Source organism: Gadus macrocephalus, chromosome 15 (genome assembly GCF_031168955.1).
Source record: "Gadus macrocephalus chromosome 15, ASM3116895v1".
NCBI classification, from domain to species: domain Eukaryota; kingdom Metazoa; phylum Chordata; class Actinopteri; order Gadiformes; family Gadidae; genus Gadus; species Gadus macrocephalus.
In genome coordinates this window covers 3028834-3052252 of record NC_082396.1, presented here as the reverse complement: position 1 = coordinate 3052252, position 23419 = coordinate 3028834, and the positions used below count along the sequence as shown (strand labels likewise).

At 46.8% G+C, this 23419-nt stretch overlaps 2 protein-coding genes across 5 annotated transcripts in view; one reads left to right on the top strand and one right to left on the bottom strand.

Annotated features, from left to right (window-relative positions):
* Positions 1 to 14614, bottom strand: part of map3k4 (mitogen-activated protein kinase kinase kinase 4) — a 29587-nt gene extending 14973 nt beyond the window's left edge. Inside the window, exons 1-9 of one of the 4 annotated variants that reach the window (XM_060072600.1) lie at positions 14377 to 14614; positions 9155 to 9342; positions 6902 to 8370; positions 4256 to 4516; positions 2547 to 2699; positions 1223 to 1380; positions 674 to 790; positions 446 to 545; positions 185 to 268 (exon numbers count right to left, since the gene is read on the bottom strand). In XM_060072600.1, coding sequence (XP_059928583.1) covers positions 185 to 268; positions 446 to 545; positions 674 to 790; positions 1223 to 1380; positions 2547 to 2699; positions 4256 to 4516; positions 6902 to 8370; positions 9155 to 9342; positions 14377 to 14408 — 2562 coding nt within the window. In that variant the 5' untranslated portion in view covers positions 14409 to 14614. Of the gene's footprint in view, positions 1 to 184; positions 269 to 445; positions 546 to 673; positions 791 to 1222; positions 1381 to 2546; positions 2700 to 4255; positions 4517 to 6901; positions 8371 to 9154; positions 9343 to 11967; positions 12134 to 14094; positions 14275 to 14376 lie in introns of those variants that run through there. The other 3 variants (XM_060072598.1, XM_060072599.1, XM_060072602.1) reach the window with 3 other exon arrangements.
* Positions 14615 to 15464: 850 nt separating this feature from the next.
* kcnk1b (potassium channel, subfamily K, member 1b) lies at positions 15465 to 23144 on the top strand. The gene is made up of 3 exons (XM_060072604.1): positions 15465 to 16094; positions 18201 to 18596; positions 20691 to 23144. The coding sequence occupies exons 1-3, from the start codon at positions 15740 to 15742 to the stop codon at positions 20945 to 20947; spliced, it is 1008 nt and encodes a 335-aa protein (XP_059928587.1). The 5' UTR covers positions 15465 to 15739; the 3' UTR covers positions 20948 to 23144.
* The last annotated feature ends 275 nt before the right edge of the window (positions 23145 to 23419 follow it).

The following is a 23419-nucleotide window of genomic DNA, read 5'->3' as shown; positions in this document are numbered from 1 at the left end:
CTGAACACATATCCACACACAAAGCATCTGAACACACACACACATATCCACACACACAGCATCTGAACACACACACACACGCACACACACACACGCACACACGCACACGCGCGCGTTGGGAGGGTGAGAAAGAGGAGGGCTGCACGGGGGGGGGGGGGGGGGGGGTAAGGAGCAGAGGACCCACCTTGACGTATTCCTGCTCCTTGAGGTTCTTCAGCAGGCCGGGCACGCCACTGGTGAGGGTAAACTCGGCAGCGATCTCCAGGTCCTGCAGTGAGTGTGGACACAGCGGGTCAGAACACATAGCCCTCGTCTTTTAGAGCTCTTCTTTGAGGTTAACAAGGGAGACGACAAGGGAAGAAACTTCCCAGGCGAGTGTCACCGTGCACTGGCCGCGAACACCCACAGGTGAGTCACAGAGAGGGATATAAACAAAGAGACGTACCTTACGAAGCATTTTGGCAAATCCCAGAGCTTTGGACGCCCGCTCCCTGGCCTCGTGGAACAGCTCTTTAAGAGAGCGGCTGGTCTCGATGACGGAGCGTCTGAGAGAGCAAACCCAGAAGGAGAACAACAGGGGTTATCGGGGTTGTATACACGCCTAGGAGAAAACCCCGAGACGATAGCGGGCGAGGACACTGCGGCCTAGTTCCCACGCCGTCCCCCCTCTCACCTGATCTCGTCCGAGGCGGTGCTGTCGTCTGCACTCTGCCAGAACTCGTTGCCGCTCCGTTGTAGGCCAGCGTCGAGGAAGTCGCCGGTGGATTTCAGCAGCATCCCTGCAATGTCACTGTGGGCAGAGGGGTCAAAGCAAGCACCGTGTCATTGAAATCACAAAAACAATGAGTCACTCTCAGACAAAACGTTTTTTTTTCAAATCCCAAATCCACAGTATACCTGTAGCAGTCCTTGAACAGGATGTTACAGGTAGAACTCAATAGTGTATCTCTTTGCACTATCTCCATTTAGATATAAGCACCCTGGAAATTATGAATAGTAGATAGAAATGGGGTTGCTTTGTTGCGCAAAGCCCTTTCCTTAATATTTGGCAGGATGCACTAAATACTTTCCTTATTCTCCACCTTAGAGCAGCTTAAAGGGCTAGTGTGTAGGATTTAGTGACATCTAGTGGCGAGGTTGCAGATTGCAATCAACCGAGTTCCGAACACTACACCCGTAAGTCAAGTCAAGTCCATTATATTTTCGGAGCACAGACACCGACCAGAAGAGTTTCCCGGACTGGGCCTCGCCACCGCGGATGTAGGGCGTGATGACCTTGGTGAAGTTCCACTCCTCCTCCAGCAGGTTCTTCAGGCTGTGGGAGGCCTGGGGCAGCTGCTGCAGCATCTGGATCCAGCTGTGCATGTAGTCAAAGTATACCTATACCCCAACACACACACACACACACACACACACACACACACACACACACACACACACACACACACACACACACACACACACACACACACACACACACACACACACACACACACACACACACACACACACACACACATATTTAAAAGACTGCCATCATTAACCACTAGTAATACAATAGACAACAACGATACAACAAAGTTTCTATATTCCACTGTTCCAATACAGTTACACAACAGATTAAATAAGAATTATACATTACATACCTATAGCAAATAGTCATATCTAACATGGTATAATAATGACTGCCACCCAACTGATAGAACGAATAGTGTCTCTTTACACCATTGATTCAATTGATAACCGTCTTTGCATGCAGTGCACATTCGGCAGGGGAGCGGTAGGAGGAAGGAGGTAGGAGACGAGGAAGTGGCAGACCTTGATTATCAGTCTCCCCACGTTAGTACGCAGGCCACCGCCCCTCTACCGTCGCTTTGAGCATGGACCCGGCCTGCTAGCCTGTGCTGCACTTTGCTGAAGCTCAGAGAAATGACAGCTTATCAGCAATTTGGGAACACTGTGCAGATAATGGGTGGAGAGACGAGATGCTTCCTCATAAATGGGTTCCTGGTGGTTTATCGAGAACACTACGTGAACAGTACGCAAGAACCGCACCAGCCTACTCCAAAGTGTACTGTCCAGTCAAAGCCACGGGGTGAATCTGAAAAGTACCTTCCGAAATAACGTGGGTCGAAAAAATAATGCTCACAAAACAAGTGATGTATAGGGTATTGTTTTCTGATGTCAGATTTTGCTAACCCAGCAATTCTAAGTCCTTGCACTTGTTTCTAGGAACATCCTAACTATACCGTCAGCGATACAGCGTTGTTTCTCTTTCTAATGACAAATTATATTATTGTAAGTTGCTTTGGATAAAAGTGTCTGCTAAATGCCCTAGATGTAATTGTATTTGTGAACATCATTGGATGAAAAGGCGGTCGTGACTGTGAATCTGGCTGATCCACATCCCCCATTAATAAATACATGGTTCATACAAAACCAACAAAACATCCAAACAATATCATCATCCAAACCATATACACTTCCACCTTCAACACAGAGACACAACGGCGTGCGGACAGCGCCTCGGCCACGACGAGCCCTACCATGAGCATCTTGTGCAGGTCCTCCTCGAAGCCGTCGATGTTGGCGTTGGTCTGCAGGCCCTGGGCGTCCGAGGCCACGCCACGCAGCATGAACTGGTAGTACTGCTTCATCAGCAGGCCGCCCTTCAGCACCTCCTTGCACTCGCGCACCAGCTGCAGGAGGCACAGGTCAGCGTCAGGTAGGATACCGACAGGGACATGACCGCAGTGGGTGGGTGGAAGGAAGAACAAGAAGAAGAAGAAGAAAAGGGAGGAGGAGAAGGAGGAGAAGAAGAAGAGGGAGGAGGAGAAGGAGAAGGAGAAGAGGAGGAGAAGAAGGAGGAGGAGAAGAAGAAGAAGAGGGAGAAGAAGAAGAAGAAGAGGGAGAAGAAGAAGGAAGAGGAGGAGAAGGAGGAGGAGGAGGAGGAGGAGGAGGAGGAGGAGGAGGAGGAGGAGGAAGAGAAGGATGAGGAGGAGGACAACAACAACAACTACTACTTCTAGATTGAATTTATACATAGTGCTTTTTTTGGTCACTAAAAGACACTTTACAAAGAAAAACAAGAAAACGAAATACACAAAAATTCAAAAATAAAAATAGGGTTTGAATAGAGTCAGGTGGGATATGGGAGGGGTCAGGTGTCATACGCTTCTTGAAGAGGTGGGTTTTGAGTTGACTTTTGATTGAGGTTATTGAGTCTGAGTTGCGTATGATTGGGGGGGGGGGGGGGGGGGGGGGAGAGTTCCAGAGGATTGGGGCAGCAATGGCGAAAGCCCAGTCTCTGACTAACAGAGTTAGTCGTAGAAGCACTACACTCGTATTATCGGAATTTCTCAGAAACACCAAGATCGTCAGATCTACAGGAAACGGGGTTGAATGGAGCTTTCTCTCAGTGTAGCACACCCAAACCACTTCACAGTCAACGGCACGGACACAAACACAAACACAAACAGAGTAAACCAGGAAACAGCCAGCTCGCAGTTCAGGCCATCTCTGACATGCTCATTTTAGGATGTGGAAAAAGGCCAGAATCCTTCCCTAAAGGGAGGCGTACTGGATGCACGGCCTTGATACCCTCAACCCAATGAGAGGAATGAGGAGATTCAATTTGCTTCATTCTTATGGAGGGAATATCATTTGTGTTTTGCTTTACTTAGTTTAGTACCCTACATCGACAAGACTGTGCCTGTAAAGGCTTTGCAGGATAAGCTGAAGAAGGGCTTCTTGCCCAAAAAGTCTAGTCTTTTTTTTTTATTATTATAACCACATTAAGGATCCAGCACCTGTTCTTACCTTGAACCGAGCGCATTGCAGGATTTTTTTTAGGAAATGCACATCCATAACTCTGTCAATGGGGAGGATGGCAGAGGAGACAATTGACGGGAAAAACAACCGTGACAAATCAGCTCTGGAGCTCCACCGAGCTCCACCCGAGCTCCACCCAGCTCCACCCAGCTCCACCCGAGCTCCACCCAGCTCCACCCAGCTCCACCCGAGCTCCACCCAGCTCCCCCGAGCTCTCCCGAGCTCCACCCAGCTCCACCCGAGCTCCACCCAGCTCCACCCAGCTCCACCCAGCTCCACCCGAGCTCCACCCAGCTCCACCCAGCTCCACCCGAGCTCCACCCAGCTCCACCCGACCCAGCTCCCCCGAGCTCCACCCAGCTCCACCCAGCTCCACCCAGCTCCCCCGAGCTCCACCCAGCTCCACCCAGCTCCACCCACTCACCTGCTTGATGCTGAGCAGCGAGGGCTCCCCCGCCGGCCGCTGCTCCAGACGCAGCTTCAGACACTCGTGGATGACGTTCAGCAGCACCCGGCACAGGACCAGGAAGGCGGGCCGGAAGGAGGGCAGGTCCATGTCCTGCAGGTCCCCCCAGGACACCTGGTCGGCCCCCAGCTCGGGCAGGGCGGGGCCCGTGCACGAGGCGGGCCGGGAGAGCTCGGGCAGGTAGTCGCAGTACAACGTGGGGTCGGGGAAGTCTGCGAACTGAGCGGCGGCAACAGGGCATCGTTGAGGGGCGCGGATGAATAATACATTACAACTTTATTAATCCTACTAGGGGCAATTTGTTGTACATACAAACAACAAATACACAACTGCAGAGCATAGGGCTGGGCGATTAATCAAATATCGATTTAAATTTTAGCATCAAACGATCACAAAACTCATATAATCGAGATTTCTTTTATTTATTTTTTACTGTTTCAGAGAAAGTGCAAGTGTGTTTTAGAACAGCTGGATACATAGCTTTACATATTTTAGATTTGAACATTTTCTTTTTGACCATTTTGTGTTTTTTTAAGTCGAAATTTCAAAGCCGTGTGTTTTTGGGAGAGACATGCTCAATGAATGCATCATATTTTCAAACTCAAAAATACTCGTTATTAATAATCATGATTTCAATATTGACCAAAATAATCGTGATTATGATTTTTTTTTCATAATCGAGCAGCCCTAACGGAGCATTTAGTAGTCAAATTGCAGAGGGGATGAACGACTTGGAATGGCTGTTATTGCTACAAGGCAATCGCCCTGATGGCAACACAGAAAATTCACATAACGGATGTAAACGTAATAGAAGGATATATTGTACCCAATTACTCAACTGGCTATAATGTTTAATAGATGTGCTTCTGGCACCGCTGCTCATTGTGTGTGTGTGTGTGTGTGTGTGTGTGTGTGTGTGTGTGTGTGTGTGTGTGTGTGTGTGTGTGTGTGTGTGTGTGTGTGTGTGTGTGTGTGTGTGTGTGTGTGTGTGTGTGTGTGTGTGTGTGTGTGTGTGTGTGTGTGTGTGTGCGCCCCGTTATTTTATGATCGTGATTTACTGTTCTTCCTTCTCCGACAGCCTAATTTCACATCTGGGATTAATAACTCGCATCTCATAATTCTATCATCTAATCAATGTTGCTCACACAGAGCTGTGTGGCTCAGCATTACTCAAAAGCAGAAGCCTGCTGCATGCGGCTATAAGCAGCCGAACTCTCACAATGCATTAACACACAAAGAGCCAGCGCAGGAACGGAGAGGTCCGGCAATAGCAGCGGTGTACGGTTGCGTTCGCCCCCTTCACGGTGATGCTCCAATTCATTTCTACCGTCGGTCAGAACCACAGGCTGGAGGTTGATACCTGCCTGGGCAACCTGCTACGTTGTGGTATACAAAAGGCTTGCAAAGGGCGAGTAGAATCCGAGCCAGGGGCCCCACCAGACAACCTCATCAATTGCCCGGGTTAAACCGCAGGACGTATTTCAGACCGGGCAACCTGATAGGTCAACTGGGGCTTTATAACGTGATTGAATCGGCGTGAACGCACACCTAAATGTACTCGCCGGGTCTGTGGTTCTCACCGAAAATGCCTCGTCACTTTGGTATTACTACGCCATTGATTCAACCATTCTAACCCCACTAGCTTAAAATGCATGGGAAATCTGTGGCCGAGTCCTGTATGCTAGCTAATTTATTCAGCTTTGGAAATTCGTGATTTTTCTTTAGCTGAAGTTGTCTGGCTGGCTGACTGGCTTGAAAGCGTCTCAGTTGCCATGCATTTATTACTATTACTAAAGTAGTATAATAGCTTCTCCTCTTTTGATTGGGATGCTTCGATTAGCCAGGTGGGGTGGGAACATGGTCTGGAATGTTCAGTAATGATGTTTTGCCGTTTAGACTAACCATGACAGGACCCACCATTCCTATAGCGATGCACAATTAATTACATAGGAACTGCAATATAATATAATTTATAAAATTTTAAAAACATAAAAAAAGTTGCATCCTTTTACTATAAAGAGAATGGCATAATGAAATGGGATGGATTGACTCAGCTGCCCACAGAAAGCTGAATCGTGCAGATTGGATTCTGAGGCCCAAGGCAATAGAAGGGCTGGAATAACAACGTATTCTGCACTGAAGTGAAGCGTCTCTCTGACCTTCACTAGGCAGACACCACTTAGTAAGCAGGAGAGAAGCTTCGCTGCTTCAGGAAGAAATAATTGAATCTCAATAACAATTCATCAAACCTAGTTTAGACATTTTGCTAGTTTAGACATAGGCAATGCATAATTCTGTCAGGGTGTATAATGATAATAATAAAGTTCTATACCTATCTCTATATATAAATGAGCAGGAGTTTGACTGTTGCGCAACCCATTTTCCCTCGAGTTTCAGTGTCATCATTATCAGTCTGCACTAGATAACCCTAACCACTGAGAGTCCACCACAGAGAGCTCAACAAAGAGATTTGGGAGTTTCCAGACGACTTCCCCTTTCTAGGTTTGCACGTTCAGGGCCGCAGATCTCCAACCCGAGTGTTTCAGGACCAAGATCTTTCGAACGCAAAGCAGAGCCAGCCCGCCTCCCCATACCAGCACTCACCTCCTGCGCCGGCGTGTTGTGCAGCAGCGCCGCACGGGACCTCTGCAGCGAGCGGTCCATCAGCTTGTGCAGCCGGAGGATCAGCTTGCGCAGCCCCATCTGTTTCAGTGCCTTGTCCACAAAGGGCCGGTAGATCGCCGTGGGGCAGACCGAGTCCCCGCCGGCGCTCGACAGCTCGCCGCCGCCGCCCGCCCCGCAACCGCCGGGCAACAACTCCTCCAGCGACAGCATCCGGGCGAACTCGGGCGTGAGGGCGGGCGACAGGTCGTCCATGCGTCCCTCGCCGGCCTCCTCCGTCAGGTCGCGGTCCTCGCCGTCGCTCTCCGCCGTGAACGTGGCGGTGGAGTCGTTCTCCTCGTCGTCGTCGTCGCCGCCGTCGCCGTCCTCGTCCTCGTCGTTGCCGCGGGAGCCGCGCGGCGAGGGGATCTCGAACACGGGCCAGCCGATGCGCGACAGGTCGTGCAGGCCCAGCAGGGTGGCCATGACGCGCAGCTTCTGGTTCAGGTCCTGGGTGACGTTGAGCCACAGGCACAGCGCCTGCACCCTGCCCTGGAAGTCGCGCGCCGCGTACTTCTCGTAGTCCCGCCGGAGCGCCTGCAGCGACGGGTACAGCGCCTCCACCGACTCCAGCAGCTCCATCACCCGCTTCACCTGCTGGAAGGCCAGCCGCTGCCGCTGCAGGTGCACCCGGCACTCCAGCCCGGGGCTCAGGGGCTCCGCCGCCGTCAGGAAGGTGCCGAACCCCAGGGGGTCCTCGCCGTAGCGGTTGGCCTCGTCCGCCGCCGGCCACCGCTCCTCCCCCCCCGACGCGTCGTCGACGACCGCGGGGAGCAGAAAGCTCGGGGGCTGGGGCTGCTGCTCCGCCGCCGCCGCCGGGCACGCCGCCAGTCGCCCGAGGCTCAGGTTGTCGTAGTCAACCTTGAAGTGCAGCACCTCGTGGATGATGTCGGGGATGGCCTGGCGGGCGGTGAACAGGAACACGTCCTGGTCGCCCGTGGAGCGCCGGGCGTGCCACGCCTGCAGCTCCAGCCAGATGACCTCGTTGTTGTGGCCCATGTAGGCCATGTTCTCCAGGCCCCGCTGCTCTTTCTCCTTCTTCTTGGACGAGATGGAGGTGAGCTTCAGCAGCAGCCGCAGCGTCTCGAAGAACTTGAGGCGGTCGGCGGGGCAGTCCGTGCGCGACGTCTGCCGGTGGGTCCGGGCGAGGGGGTGGGGCATGGAGACGGGCAGCTTGCCGCTGCTGCAGCCCAGGCTCAGGTAGTGCTTCCTGGGGTCCATGTTGAGGCCGCCGAAGGGACTTTGCTTGGCGAGGGGATCCAGCATGAAGGCGCCTTCGAAGGTCTTCTTGTGGTCTCTCTCGGTGGAGCGCAGGGCGGCCCGCTGCTTCTTACCCTGCTTGTAGCTGGGCTCCTCGGGCGGAGGCTCCACCGGCTTGGGGCTCTCTCGATCCCGACCCGACGGGCTGGAGTCTGCGCACAACACACTGTCAGCATTGAACACCTACTAGCAGCATCAAGTGGCGTGTATTAGGGCCCGACCGATTCATCGGCCTGCCGATTTAATCGGCCGATTATAGCCTTTTTGAAAATAATCGACATCTGCCAAAAAAGACGCCGATTACAACCGTTTTCTTTTCTTTTTTATAAATGTTATTGCGCTTAGTATCCTGCAGATTGCGCTCCTACTCGCCTTGCTAACTAACAACTTTAGCTGGAGTGAAAAAGAGGAGATTGAATTTTGCCGTACAACATGAAAGCACGCTCGCTCAGGCAGCTGCGAGCTCACCTCACCAATGTACACAAGACGTGTTGTTTGAGCATGTTGTGCCTGTTTTTCTTTAGGTCCCAGGCCATGTTAATTTGTTATACTGTAGACTCTAACGGTGAGACCATACTGCTCAGCACGCACGTGTTAGTCACTGCTCACGAGCGCAGCACATTGGGAGTTAGTTATTTATTTTACATTTTACATTGCACTAATTTTTTACTGTAAATGTATTCTAAAACACTCAAAGGTTCTGCATTCAATTCAAATATTCGTCAAAAGTGTTTAAAGTATATTTAAGGTATCAAAAACTACGTTTTATAGGCTTATTTATTTTATTTATTTTTAATCGGCCGATGAAATTGTAATCGTAATTTTTCTCTGAAAATAATCGGCACTCAAAAATCAATATCGGTCGGGCCCTAGTGTGTATATTGTCGACTTCTATGCACATCGTTAGTTCGGGTGTTCATTTCTACGGACACTTACCCTTGTTGGGGGAGCGGTGGGGGGTCCTGGCCTGGTTTCTTTGGTGCTTGCCCGACATTCGCTTCATCTGGCGGGGGGTGCACGGGGGCGACGTGCCGTACAGTGCTTCCTCTTCCTCGCTGGGAGAGTCCCACAGTTCATCGGCCTCAGGGTTCTGTGGGGGTGCATCTTTCAGAGGGTTGTCCTGCCTGCAAAACACCGGACGTTACCCGAGGGTCCGCACACACAAGAGAGTACAACCCATGTCTGGCACACAGAATATTAAATCTTAAGAATTGTTTTTTGATCGTGCGCAGTTGTACAGAACGCAAATAACGTCGAGTATATCAATTCCAGACTTGTACAGAAAACCCCTGAGGCTGATCACAAGAAAATAGGAGAGAGAAAACCGGCTGTAAATGTGCGCAAGGTCGAGCAGAGCTGGAATGTTTGTACCCACAACACAGTGTTTAGCTAATCTCGTCTAATGACACAGGAAGAAGGTTGCTGGAGAGATGTGTCCAGACTAACTGTCTGCTGCAACCTAACGCAGAATGATGATTGGTCCGTCCTCTGGAGCCTGGCTGGCTGTCTGTCTCATGGCTACACAGTAGCAATGCTGTGCGCATTACCACAGACGTCCAGGCAGCACAGAAAATAAGCTGTGGGTTGGTTGCTGGCACCCTTCCTTGGACGGTGTACAATTTTTGGTCGAGTTGCGTCCCTCGTTAATTCACTGCTAGGTTGTTCTGCGCACCACACAGACTATAGGTCGCGGGCATACCAGGACTTAACTTGAAACAATAAACGAAAAAGCAAGCATCAATGCATGCATCGGTACGTCGAGCATGCATGCATGCACAAGGAAAAAAAAAACTCAAGACAAACCAAAAGAAAACCCTGCAATGCTTCTGCCCAGTGCAGGAGACAAAACAACGCAGAGTGCAGGAGTGCCCTGCCTTGCCGCGTCACAATGTCCACGCTTTGTTCCTTGGCCGCATTTTCTGAGGGGCTTTTTAATAGGATTAGAAGGGGAAGGTTGGCGGGGTCTGACCCCAGGCTCCGAAAACAAAACTGGAGCAGACGGCCGGGGTGGGGAGGGGTGGTCTGAGAACACATTCTCTGCGCGCCCCCCCCCCACTATCCGTCATCGCGCTGAAAGCCACCGGCCCACACGCGCCTCTTGGCTCCTGCTGCGAGGCGGTTGAAAGGGGACAAGGTTGTATCACTTTCACAGGGGGGGAGCACTAATCTGGGAGCCACTTGCCAACACAAGAAAAGAGGGGCCACACGGCGAGAGGGAGTGTGTGACCCCAGCTACCCATCTGCCCCTGATGCACTGTGTGTGTGTGTGTGCACAGCCACCCCTATCTGCCGCAGATGTGTTTGCACGCGCAGGGGTGGGCACGTGTGCATGCTATGCACGCACACACACACACACACACACTCACAATTAAACATGAAAACTCTGGGGAGCCGGTATGGAACTTGAAACTTGAAAGCAGACACCTGCTGCAGATCCACCAGCCTTTAAAGGGCTCGCATCCCAAAAGACCTCGGACCGGCTTGTCACGCACAAAGACTGTGGGGAATAAACATGGAAACCAGTGGGATAGGAAGCACTTCTAAACTGTCCCAGTTCAAGGGCTGCAGAGGGAGAGAATGTGGAGGAGCCTGTTCTCTCTGATCTGCAGCAGACACTTTAAATTGTTATCTCTTCTGCAGTGAGGCACTCAGCAACACATCCAATTATCGTAATTAATTAATTAAATATGTGTGTTTGTTGACGAGGGTAGCTCTAGTCTAGCTCATCCAACTCCCACACCCTCCTCATTCCAAACAGCATCGCGGAAATGAGTGTGTTTGTGCAAGTATGTTTGCGTAGTCATAACAATGCACACAGTGCATGCGTACAAGAGGCGTCCTTTCAAAGCATTTCCCTGCATAGAATGATGTGACTCTATCACCCAGGAATGAATAACAGCGGAAACGGCCATTGCCGTGGTGCGGTTGCCTGCAGCTTTGTTTGGTTGTGTTCGCCTAACGGACCGGGTGAAGACCGTAGCCCGGCTGCAACGGCCGAGACGATTGCGCTTTTCACTTTCCTGAGAATATCGCCGCACACTGAAAAAGAGGAAGCCGGAGGCCGGACGCCGGGGCCCCCTGTTAACCACGGCTGTGCTGTGATTTCCAGTCTGTGCCCGCCTGCTGCAAGGGAGAGTTATGGCTGCAGATGGTGTCTGGCCCGGCCGCCCTCAACGGCCCATCTGATAGCTTATTGGGGGGGCCGTAATAAAAGGACGACGGAATGCCGCAGCCCCCCAGGGGGCACGGAAAAAAACAAAAACAAAGAAACACACAGGGCGCATAATAAACAGCGCCCAAATTCAGAATCTTTTGCGCACACGGGCAGAGGTGGTGACAGCGAGGGCAGCCTGAGTCAGAGGGGGCCTGACCTTTGACCTGCCACCATTGTGCCAGGAAGGGACACTCCATTGTATGGGGGTGACACGTGGCCCGTGAGGCCCACAGCTGAATGGAAAACAGCTGGTTAGTGCACACACTTGCTCACAATGCCAAAACTAAAAAGTAAAAAGAGGGAAAAAGGGAGAAAAGGATGGCGAGCTTTTTGTTTTTTGCAAGAGCACGCTTTTCACATTACCGAGGCATTGTGGCAGCAACTGATGCAATCGGTCGCCCTGGGCTCCCCGTATTCTCTTTCCAAACAGCCAACAGGAAATACAAACATGCATCTCTGTACCAATCTCTGCTCTGGACTGTCCATCCCGGGACCCGACAACAACAACATAGTTCATAAACTGCTGCAAACGTACCCCGCGTCACGCCAAGATGCAGCAGCAGCAGCAGCAGTCAAGATGCACAGTATTCCTCTTTCCTATCCCTCTCAACAATATTCAATGCCGTCTGGCCCGGGAGAAGGTCCCCGAAACACAAGCAGTGTTAAGTAACAAGCAGGAATCCAGCCACAGGCCAAGAGAACAAAAAAAAAAAAAAAGCCAGAGGGAAGGGAACACGGCAACCTCAGCCCCGCCCTATCCAGGAACAGTGCGACAGCAGCTCTACGGGTAGACTCCCTACCTCTCCCACGTTCACTTGTGAAAGGCATACATGCAGCGCACGCAATGCTTAACTAAGCACTCTTTCATGCAACCCTTTTTGTTTTCTAGAGGTTGCCCGTGAGAAAACATGGGAGGTGAATAACGGGAGGTGATGCTTCCCCACGTCGCCTTATTCTCGTATAACATTGATCTGGTTTGCACTAAAAGAAAGATCCCACAGCCACAGGCAACACCTTCTGTGGGCAGGACGCCAGCTTGAAATTCCAGTGAATTCTTTTCTTCTTTTTTTTGCGTGCATTGCATAGATCTATTGAGCACTGCACCTCACATTTAACCGCCTGGTGATTTCGGATTGTTCCTGCATGTCAAACTGCATAGGTCAGACAAGTAGAAGTGAGTTATGGAAATACGTCATCTTGTGAAAAAAAAAAAAAAAAAAGTACAGGACCTGCTTCGGTGACCATTATGAGAGGCGCATTTTCTCCCTCATTAGCTGAGGTGATAACAGGAGTTAGTGGTGAGCCATGTGTGTACTCCTCAGCCAGTGTTGCAGGCAAATAAGGGAGATTTATATGGGGGCTTGCAGCCATGTCTGCCTCTTGGGCGTGAGGATTTACCCACTATGCACACCACATCCTGAGGGGCCTGGAATGCATGTGGGCCAGAGCGTCTCAAGACAGAGTTCAAGAGCAAGACCCTATTGACAAAGACTCTCTGTCCTTGCAATGCCAGTAACAGCGTTCGTTTATTGGGAATACTCCCATGACGCACAGTGGTCACACAAAGGACTGTGCTCTCGCTTCCGTGCAAAAGTTACTGTTTGCAGAACGATGCTCCTCTGTCTATGCCCGTATATATGTATGGATGTATAACACACACACACACACACACACACACTAAACAAAACTGAAGAACCAATATCTTACACTTTCTAGGCAATATAATTTACTTGTGTTGGAATCCTTGCAGCTTTAACAATAGACAATAGTTCTTTAACCTACAGCATAAAAACAGCCTATGCAGACGTTTGAATACACAATGTCCCATGCTTAAATAGGCTTTTTCATCAGATAGGAAAATGCAATACATCCTTCAAGATCATATCAATATGTACTAATGATATAGGCCTACTTATCCAATTGAATGTTTCTAGTAATGATTACTGTTATGAAGGCTATTATTAACTATAATGTGTGCCACTTACAAAGCTTCGATGATTCCAAAAACCCGACATAACCCTGCACATTTTTAAGCTAACGTTAATCGACTGATAGCACAGATTAACCCATAGTTCAAGGTAAAATCAGCACGAAACGAAAAGTCAAAACATTGCTTTGGGGCAGTAAATGCGTTACTATGACGGAATGCGGTCAAATGCACATGATGCAAAACAGTAAAATCATTTTGGCACTACTTTGTTGTTCTGCAAATCCCAGCCACCTGTATCGATCGACCAATCACAACCGATTCACATGCACGCAATAAAAAGTCCTAATAATGCATAAAAAACGCGAAGATGATGAAAGACAGGGAAAACTTACAACATAGATGCATTCACCGATCCCAAGTGGCGCTAACCAGTGCAGGGCGACCTGACCGCCAAGTCAACCAAGACGATTCATAATAATAACAATAACTCTGCCAACTACACAATAGCGAAAACCAAGTTCACACCTCTGGATATATGCACTCCCTCGACCAACCAGTCCCGGTGATGGGTGCAGGACGCACCGTTGTCTAGCTAGTACCTTAGCTCACGTACATCCACTGGCGCTCGAACAATACACTGACAAGCGACAATCCTTCCAGTCGGCGCTAGCTAGCGTCTATTTAAACATGTTGCGCCCTTTCAAGTGAACCGAGCGGGAGGCGCAATGTTACCTTTTCATTGGTGAAGCATTCTGCCCGACTATCCTGCACCAGTGGGAAAGCGTACGTCGGTGAACTCTCTGGCGTACTACTACAAAGTGTATCCAAAAAAGTTTGCAACTCCTGTGTTGCAAATGCATCCACTGCACGCGGATCCCTATTATGCAGGAAGAACGTCGAGGCGGCATGCGCATGCGCCAACGCGAAGCCGACCGGGAAGTCTCGCAGAGCTCTCAATTTGGCAAGCGCTAGACCCTGACGGTGTAGTTTCGGTTCAAGATGTTGTTCGCCTACCTGCTGGTTTCACGGCGACGCGAAGGCTCCATTGCAAGAAACAAACACCTTTGTCCTGGATTTGCATGGACTAAACCATGTCTATAGAATGTATTTTTCGCTTTGCATAAAAAATATTTGCAAAAGAGGCTAAATGTGTTTCTTTAGAGCACTTTCTCCCCCCCGGCACGGCGGGCTCTCGCCTGTGCGTATGTCGTCGCCATTTTTCCACTTTCATTGAGGAGTGCCACTGACTGATACGGCAAGCCAGTCAGACCATCCAATCTAAATTAGTTTGTGGTGCACTTGTAAAGTATGTAGGCTATGGTTCCATTGCAGAAGTGAGCAAAAAGGATTCTAAAAACAAAAGCAACCAACAGACTAATCAACACTTGCTATACAGTTTGCAATGAGAGGTCATCATTCAATTAGAAAATCAGAACATAACTTAGTGTAGATCTCTAATATTCTGCATGTATCTGTGTATCTAGGAAAACCTAAATATTACGTTTAGGTCGAATGATGTTATTCACCGCAATACACAATTCGTTTTCATTTGAGTCCCATTGATGGAAAACTTTTTAAAAATGAAGGCAAATTGCTGAGCCATACTGATGAAGAAAGAATAGCAATTGTTGCAATAGGTTAGTAATACCATAATAGTATATACTATGTCAAGGTGCATGGGGCCATACAAATCTAAATCCACGAAAACCTAAGAAAAAGTAATAACGATACATCTAAACGATGATCATACAGCATCATATTCCATTCATTTTGTCATGCTCTGTGCAGACTCATTGGACTGTACGGATTACATTTCCACGTGTGTGGTCTAGTTTCCCTTGCAGTTAAAGAACTTGTTCTAGTATTTCAGGGGGAGGAAAAACCAAAAAAATAAAATAATAATATAAAATAGATAAACTCCTAGGATACACCTTCTCAGAGAGGACTTCTCTGACCCAAACCAAAAATGTAATCATCAACAATAGTTCATTTCTGGCCAATGCCTTCTATTTTTACCATAACTTTCGATTGACTACAGTTTCCCAGAAATTAATTGTCGTCTGTTCCTCATGTTGAGGTCTTTAGGTTTCTAGTCGTCGGTCGCCTGCTTGGGAGGATAGAGAGAGAGGGGCCGTCCTACGTCACTCGGCCCTCCCTGTCTCAGCAGCAGCAGCAGCAGCAGCAGCAGCAGCCCGCCACATAGCAGCACCGCCGCGGCAGCAGGTCCAGAGAGGCGGAAGAGACTCATCCCCACCTCCAGTCCAGGCCCAGTGGATCGATACCCAAAACCCAGACCGCGTCGTTAGGCCCCACTCAAGCGATAGCCTTGAAATATCTGTTCTGTACTCTGCGATTTGTGAGCGGCAGAGGACTCGAAATGCTTCAATGTCTGAGTAGCAGTTCGTGTGTGCGCCTGGTCCAGACTCATAGGTCGACATGGTATTTTTTATTTCTAGTGTTGGGTTATTTTCTGTATCTTATCTTCGGCGCGGTGGTGTTCTCCTCGGTCGAGCTGCCGTACGAGGACCTCCTGCGACAGGAGTTGCGGGCGGTCAAAAAGCAATTCCTCCAGGAGAATCCGTGTTTGTCTGAAGATCGGCTGGAAAAGTTTTTAGAGAAAGCCCTGGAAGCCAGTAATTATGGGGTGTCCGTCCTCAATAACGCGTCGGCCAACTGGAATTGGGACTTCACCTCTGCGCTGTTTTTCGCCAGCACCGTGCTGTCCACCACAGGTGAGTCGCAGATGGCTTTACTCGGGGCCCACATCGCATAGGGTTAGTTTACATTATCTGCTGTTTTAATTTTGTATTCAGGTACTAATTGTTGCTTAGCACCCAACTTCAACATTTTTGGAAATGTAAGGAATTTACATTATAAGGAACATCTGCTCTTGCTCTTTTTCTGAAGAGTTGCCAAACATACATGCAGCAGCAGCATTGCCGGAGAGACAGTTTCTTTGTGGTGGGCGGAAATAGCACCAGGTGACGTTCATAGGTAGTGTTATTGGAGTAGGCTAGGCCTATTATTTTCGCTATTTCTTTCTTCCCTTTGTTGTCTGACTGTTATTTTAGGCCTCATATCTAAAACCACCCATCATAACAGGGGGGTCATCTCAGTGGAAATCAGACCTCTAAACGATTTTAAATATAAACCCTAACACAAGTATGACATGTCATCTAAAGGCAAAAATGTCTGTGTGCAATAATGGTAAAGCTCTTGACTATATTAGTCCACTATTGATCTCAAATCATCAGCCATGCTGGGAACTGAGTGTCCACATTCATACAAATATTTTCTCAGAAAGTAATTCTCCAAAAAACAACAGCATAGTGTTTTAGAAGTGAATAGTAATGGTTCAGCCCAGTTTCTGTTAAACCAATAGTCCGCCCAGTTTCTGTTAAACTAATAGATCCATCAAGTTTCAGTTAAACGCAATGACATTTTGTCCTTGCTAATGCTTGTGTGCCAGCTAGATCCGCATCAGTGGGTTGGAACAGCTTATCCGTGATAATATTGTGCATGTAGAGAGTGAGACGGCTCATTGTCTTATCTAGCGTTCTGCAAGAGGTAGTGGTAGCTGATCCTTTGTGGGCAAAGCAACCCAAGATCTTGTCTTGTATTATAAGACAGCAGTTATCAGTGAGGTTTCACAAGGCATGTACACTTAACGTGTTCAGACTCCCTGGCCGCTAACTGTGTGTGTGTGTGTGTGTGTGTGTGTGTGTGTGTGTGTGTGTGTGTGTGTGTGTGTGTGTGTGTGTGTGTGTGTGTGTGTGTGTGTGTGTGTGTGTGTTGTTTGCATTCCTGCTTACTGTGCTGGTAACTGGTTATGCACCCACCCATCCCATAACGTTTTATACCTCTCAATTTCATTGCCTCACGTATCCAGAACTGAATAATCAGAATGACAACAAAAATGAGATTATCTGAGGAGCAATATGCATGCTTCAACTGAAATTATGTATTATGTATGACTGATGTATTCACATTAAATGTTAACTATGTAGAGTTTCTAAAAACAACAAAAACCAAACACATACTGTATAACCTCAATAGGCTGGTGTGTGTGTGTATAGGGAAGTGTGGACTGGGGGTTTTGGTCCAAAGTTGTTTTTGCCTAGGCTGTTGTTCAGTTCACACTTCTGGTTGGAGGTTTTCAGGGCCTAATTAAGCTAGCTCCCCACCATACTTCTGCTTGACTACCGCGTGTCAAAGTCTAACAGCTTCAGAAGTGTTACATTCACTATCTATAGGTCACACGCAGACACTTTACCCACACTGTCTGTTGAAACCAAACCATATAGGGCATAATTGAAGGTAGAAATTGCATGAGAATAATAATAATAATCTGAAACCTCCTGACATTGACAGAAACATAATCTTGTTGTGTCAAATGGCAGAATGGATTTTGTGTCCATCAGTGCTGAGTGTTAGCATGCAGCCGGAGGCCACATTGACCTTTTTATGTTAAATTAATATTAATAAAGATCACCTTTTTGGTGACAAATGCAAGTATGGCTTCTTTTTTTCCCCCAAATGTTTAACATATAACCAGCATAATTCCACATAACAAAATTTGTAACAAAATACTAGTACTGTTTCAATATATTTGTACAGCATATTTACAACTAGTCTGCACAAATAAATTTGTGATTACTCTGTAAACATTTGACATTCACTAGTCACATGTTTTGGGGAGTTGCTTTGGCGGAAGGGCCGAAGGAAGGGGCTGGGGTTTTCTTCAATGGATACTGTCAAATCTTGGGGAATAAAGGCAATCCTCATGTTACGCACAACATGCTAACGACATGCATATTCCTGTGTGCGTCTCCTCCTAGGCTACGGCCACACCGTGCCGCTGTCCGACGGCGGCAAGGCCTTCTGCATCATCTACTCGGTGATGGGCATCCCCTTCACCCTCCTCTTCCTCACCGCTGTGGTGCAGAGGATCATGGTCTTCAGCACGCATCGGCCCGTCATGTACATCCACACCCAGTGGGGTCTCTCAAAGTCCTTCGTGGCCGTGGTCCACGCCACCCTGCTGGCCACCGTGGCCGTCACCTGCTTCTTCTTCGTCCCCGCCATCATCTTCTCAGCGCTGGAGGGCAACTGGAACTTCCTGGAGTCCTTCTACTTCTGCTTCATCTCCCTCAGCACCATCGGCCTGGGAGACTACGTACCGGGAGAGGGGTCCAACCAGAGGTTCAGAGAGCTCTACAAAGTGGGCATCACCGGTGAGTGGAGTGGCGCCGATTCCCTTCGAAAAACGGCCTAGCGTTCCCGTTAGGTTAAATGTCAACATGAGTTTGTATGAGTAATGGCTTTGCTTTCGACTTTAATAGTCGAAGCGTTCCAGAAATCGGTTGGGCTCGACTGAATGGCCCGTATTTGTATGGCTCGTGACGTTAGTACACATCATATTTGTTGTCCCCCCCCCTACCCTTTTTAAAGAAAGACATTTGTAACAACTTCTGCTATAAGCAGCGTAGCCTCACAAACATGCCGTGTTTGTGACAAGCAAGTCTGGCTCTGTGTCTAAAAATAACTGGAACTAGTACAGAGCCCTCAAAGGGAGGAAACAAGCAGATGTCTGCTTGGACCTTGGTGACGTCCAGAGTCCTGGCGAACGTCATTGAGAAAAGCCTGCCATGTGTTGGATGAGACAGCAAGGAGGTCTGGCCTCCTCATGAAACGTGGGCGTTTAAATACATTTGCCGGAAGTGAATATTAATAGCCCCGACTCTCCTCTCAATAGTAATGTGTGGAATCTGAAGACCATTCAGCCTGGTATGACGACGGTTTCAGAGTGTTGTCGAAGAACGAGCACACCAACCTTACCGGTCGGACACGTCTTTTACGTCATGTGACAGAATGGATTTAAATGCTTGATGGGCCTCACCATCATGGTTGTGTGAATAGCTATGCTGACGGGAAGCCTAAAGCATATGAATGGAATGCATATTAATTCATATGACATTTTCTATCATTCACGTTTGGATTTGTATGAAGTGATGTTGTGCAGCCTTTGATGTGAAAATCCGCTACTGCCCTCTTGTGGCAGTACAATGATCAGCTTTTACCTTTTTGATGAGAAAAGATAACATTTCATGTTGTTTTCTAATAAAGAAACATTTTGAAGAAATAAGAGCAAAAAAAAAAGGGCAAGAAAGAATGAAGCCGCCCTTTTGTGTATGCTGCCATACCCTACCCCAAGTTATCTGAAACTTCCCCTCAATGGACTTTATGACCCTTGTTAATCACTTCCACCGTGGCCAATGCTCTGGGCTGATTGTATTATCTCATAACCTAAATGATTGTCAAGTCAAATATTAGTCATTGGACACGTCAAAACTTTCTGCATTGTTCGGCGTTCAAAGGGTTTACCTAACCTTTTCTTTGCTTTCATTTCGCCTCCATTTGTCTATTTTCATATGAATGCCATCTGGCATGTGTTCCCACTAGAGTTTGTGTGTATTTTCTCTTTTGAGGACACGCTGTTCTAACTTGGGCGTGTTGTTTACAATGCATATATTAAATCCTGCCCCGGGTATGTTTTCTCTATAGCAGTCTCTAGTGGTTGAGTTGTAGCAAGAGTTGTAGCGCAGAGGTGTACCGCAAAAAACTCCCTTAAGGTTTTGACTCGTGGATAGGAGTTTCTTTATACTTGACAAACTTATATCATATATTATGCTATATATATATAGCATAATATATGATATAAGTTTGTCAAGTATAAAGAAACTCCTATCCACGAGATATATATATATATATATATATATATATATATATATATATATATATATATATATATATATATATATATATATATATATATATATATATATATATATATATATATATATATATATATATATATATATGTGTCTTCTAAAGCGTATATTTCTGATGGAGCACAGTGTTTCCCCCAGCACTGTGTTGTTAAGACAGCCGCCTTAACAACAATAGGGCCCCGCCTTGACTACCAATGTATATCTATAAAAAAAAAAAGAAATGCATTAACAAAGTAGAAAACTCTCGTAGGGAAAGAAAACATACTTCCATCAGGTGTAAAAAATAAAGATCAATAATGCATCGGTAATACTGTTCACAACAATGGTCGTGCCCCCCCCCCCCCCCCCCACTTGACCACCTTGACTAAGACATTTACTGGGGGAAACAGTAGAGAATATAGCTGCAGTAGAAAAACAGTGCAGGTTTACTGTATGTCTTTGTATAATAACAGTAGTTTTTAGTTTTTTTTAATATCTTATTGCATCACCATGCATGTACAAACCTTTGCGTCTCCTCCCTGGGTTTGGTCCTACCAGTGTACCTACTCCTGGGGCTGGTGGTGATGCTGGTGGTACTGGAGACCTTCTGCGAGCTGCAGCAGCTGAAGCAGCTGAGGAAGATGTTCTACCTGAGGAAGCAGAAGCCCCAGGACCGCCTGGCCATCCTGGAGCACGACCAGCTGTCCTTCACCACCACCGTCGTCGCCACTCCGTCGTACGAGGACAAAACCCGCCACTTTCTCGGTGTGCCGGTGCTGACCTCGCCCGGGGGAGACGACCCGATGATCCAGTAGGGGGCGCCGTACGACCGGCAGGCTTCTTAGTTTTTACGTTCATGACGGTAGGAAGTAGCAGATACTAGCCAGGTGTTCATATAATGGATATTGTATCACAGTAGTGTGCGTTTTACAATAGAATCCCACGGCTTTGACACTTTGAGTTGCGGATACTTATTAGTCTTTTGTTATTTAAATGGGAAACCAGTAGCAGCATAAGCACATCTTCATGGAAGTGTAACCCTGGGAATGTCTGTTTCGTGGATTTCCTTTGTGTCCACAGGAAGGCCTCATCATGAGGTTTGAAAGAGGAGTCTAGATGAGCGGGCTCATTTTATGCATCAGCCGCGCTAACTAAAAGGAATTCAATAGAATTAGAGAATTTGAAAAACTAAACATATAGAATATAGTCCATTTTAAGGGATATTTCACAGCTAGGCAAGTCTACATGTAAAATAATGCGCAGGTACACTGTATAGTTATTTACACACTGAAAGACGCAAGACGTGACAAACTGTACTTTGTGTTTATTTAAGAAAAAAAGGGGCACATTGCATTAATTTAACTTTTTTCATAACCACAGCTTTTATTGTAGGTCATTTCATTATTTCTTCAATACATAGTTGAAAAATATGAAGTTAGATAACAATTTTGCGATAGTGCTAGTAAGCTTACCAAATGTATTCACCTATTAACTGCCAATTGAATCTTAATACAGGGTCAGTACACTGCTTAAGTCAGGAGCAATTAATCAACTCAAACTTTAATTTAAGCAATTGGTACTTGTAACAGTGCTATAAACATTTAAATGACACATAAATGCCAATTTAAGGGAAATTACTTGACCTATACTTATCTACAGAAAATATTGTTGGCCTTTTTATATGTGTTCAAAGTTCTGGATAAACACCACAATCACATTATGAAATGTAAGGTTTATGGGATGTTGAAATGAGTGGTGAGACAATTTCAATATTGTTCATTATTTAAGCACAATAATTCACATGATGTATGTGAAAGGGTTTTGTGTATAAATGATGAAGAGAGTGGCCCAGTGTCAAAATGGAAAAACTTGTTTTCTCTTTAATGCTGAGAGTAATATGTTGTGCTCTCGACAGGATAGTATTTTTTTTAGTTGCTAATTTATAAAAAGGTAAACGACCTCAATTAAAACTATTTTTTCTAAGCGTGAAAGGAAAGAATATTTTTAACAAGTCTTAAGGGACATTTGAAAAAGGGATATTTTGTATGTTATGGCATCATTTGCATTCAAGGGAAAAGCGTGCATTAAAACTTGAAAGTAATAATCAAAAGTCAATTAGAAGTCAATCACATCTTCTTTTGAACCGTCAAATGTTTGTTTGTTTGTGTCTGTATGTTTATTTACGAGTTTGACATCAGGGAAAGTAATTATGTGCAAATAAATGGAAAGACTGTCTGTATGCATATCTTTAAATCGTGGAATTTCCAGTCAGAGAAATACATTTTTGTAGAAAAGTAGAGGAGCATGTTAGAATGCTTGCCCTCCCTCATCATTCCTGTTTCAGTTGGAGGTCAAACATTGCACCCGGCTATGCTTCAGTTGTTTTGTTGTAGCGTGAACTCGGCTCTGAATACTGTTTGCTGAATACATGGTGTCGTCGCTCTGATACATTAGTACTGTAGCTGTTGAAATGGTGTTGAGTCTGAATGTCAGCAGACGCGCTGTGTCACCTTGATGTTCTACAGGCCTGCTTTATTTGGATCCGTTGATGTCGTGTTTGTGTTTAAGACTTATGGTTTGTAGGTAGACGGAGGTGCTGTGAATCCATGCCATAGATGTTCTTTAAGCACCAACTGGATGTCTGTTATGTGGAGGGCCATTATGGGTCTCATATAGTGCTTTACATACCACCAACCTTAAAATATGAGGCATATGCATTGGTACAATTTGGTGCAAGTTTTTATTGTCGCGATAAGAATTGTTGTTTTCTCGGTTTGTGGATCAGAGTAGCATATGCATCTGCAAACATTTCAGCTGTGTTAGATATACTTTCAGTGTTTGTCGTTGTGGAGTTAGTCTTAAAAAGATGGACATCTGCATACTGTATACAGTGATAAGTATAGTTAGACACTGCAATATCATTATTGTTCGAATAAAAATGTACAGGACATGGATAGACAAAATGTGAATGCAAATAGCTTAAGTAAAATACACTAAAATGAATTGAAAGATTGGTGTGGTCTGTGTCTTTTTTTATGTCTTCCTTGTTATCTAAGGAATAACTATCTCGACTCTTTGGACAACATCTTGCATCCCATGTATGATTCATGCTTTTATAAGCCATATGTTTTACCTATATCCAGTTGATAATGTAACTGACTTGCAGAGTAGAGTTTTTCTAATCAGTTTGAGAGATGGCAGGGGCATGATGTTTGGGGAGACATGGGAGAGAGATATATCTATACTACATTGAAACTGAATAATGATAATGCGATGGTCATCATTTT

Bases quoted from the DNA above. Each gene is read 5' to 3' on its own strand.
- kcnk1b (XM_060072604.1), top strand. From the start codon at position 15,740: ATGCTTCAATGTCTGAGTAGCAGTTCGTGTGTGCGCCTGGTCCAGACT. The intron at 16,095-18,200 runs GTGAGTCGCAGA...GTCTCCTCCTAG, and splicing joins CACCGTGCTGTCCACCACAG to GCTACGGCCACACCGTGCCG. The intron at 18,597-20,690 runs GTGAGTGGAGTG...TGGTCCTACCAG, and splicing joins CTACAAAGTGGGCATCACCG to TGTACCTACTCCTGGGGCTG.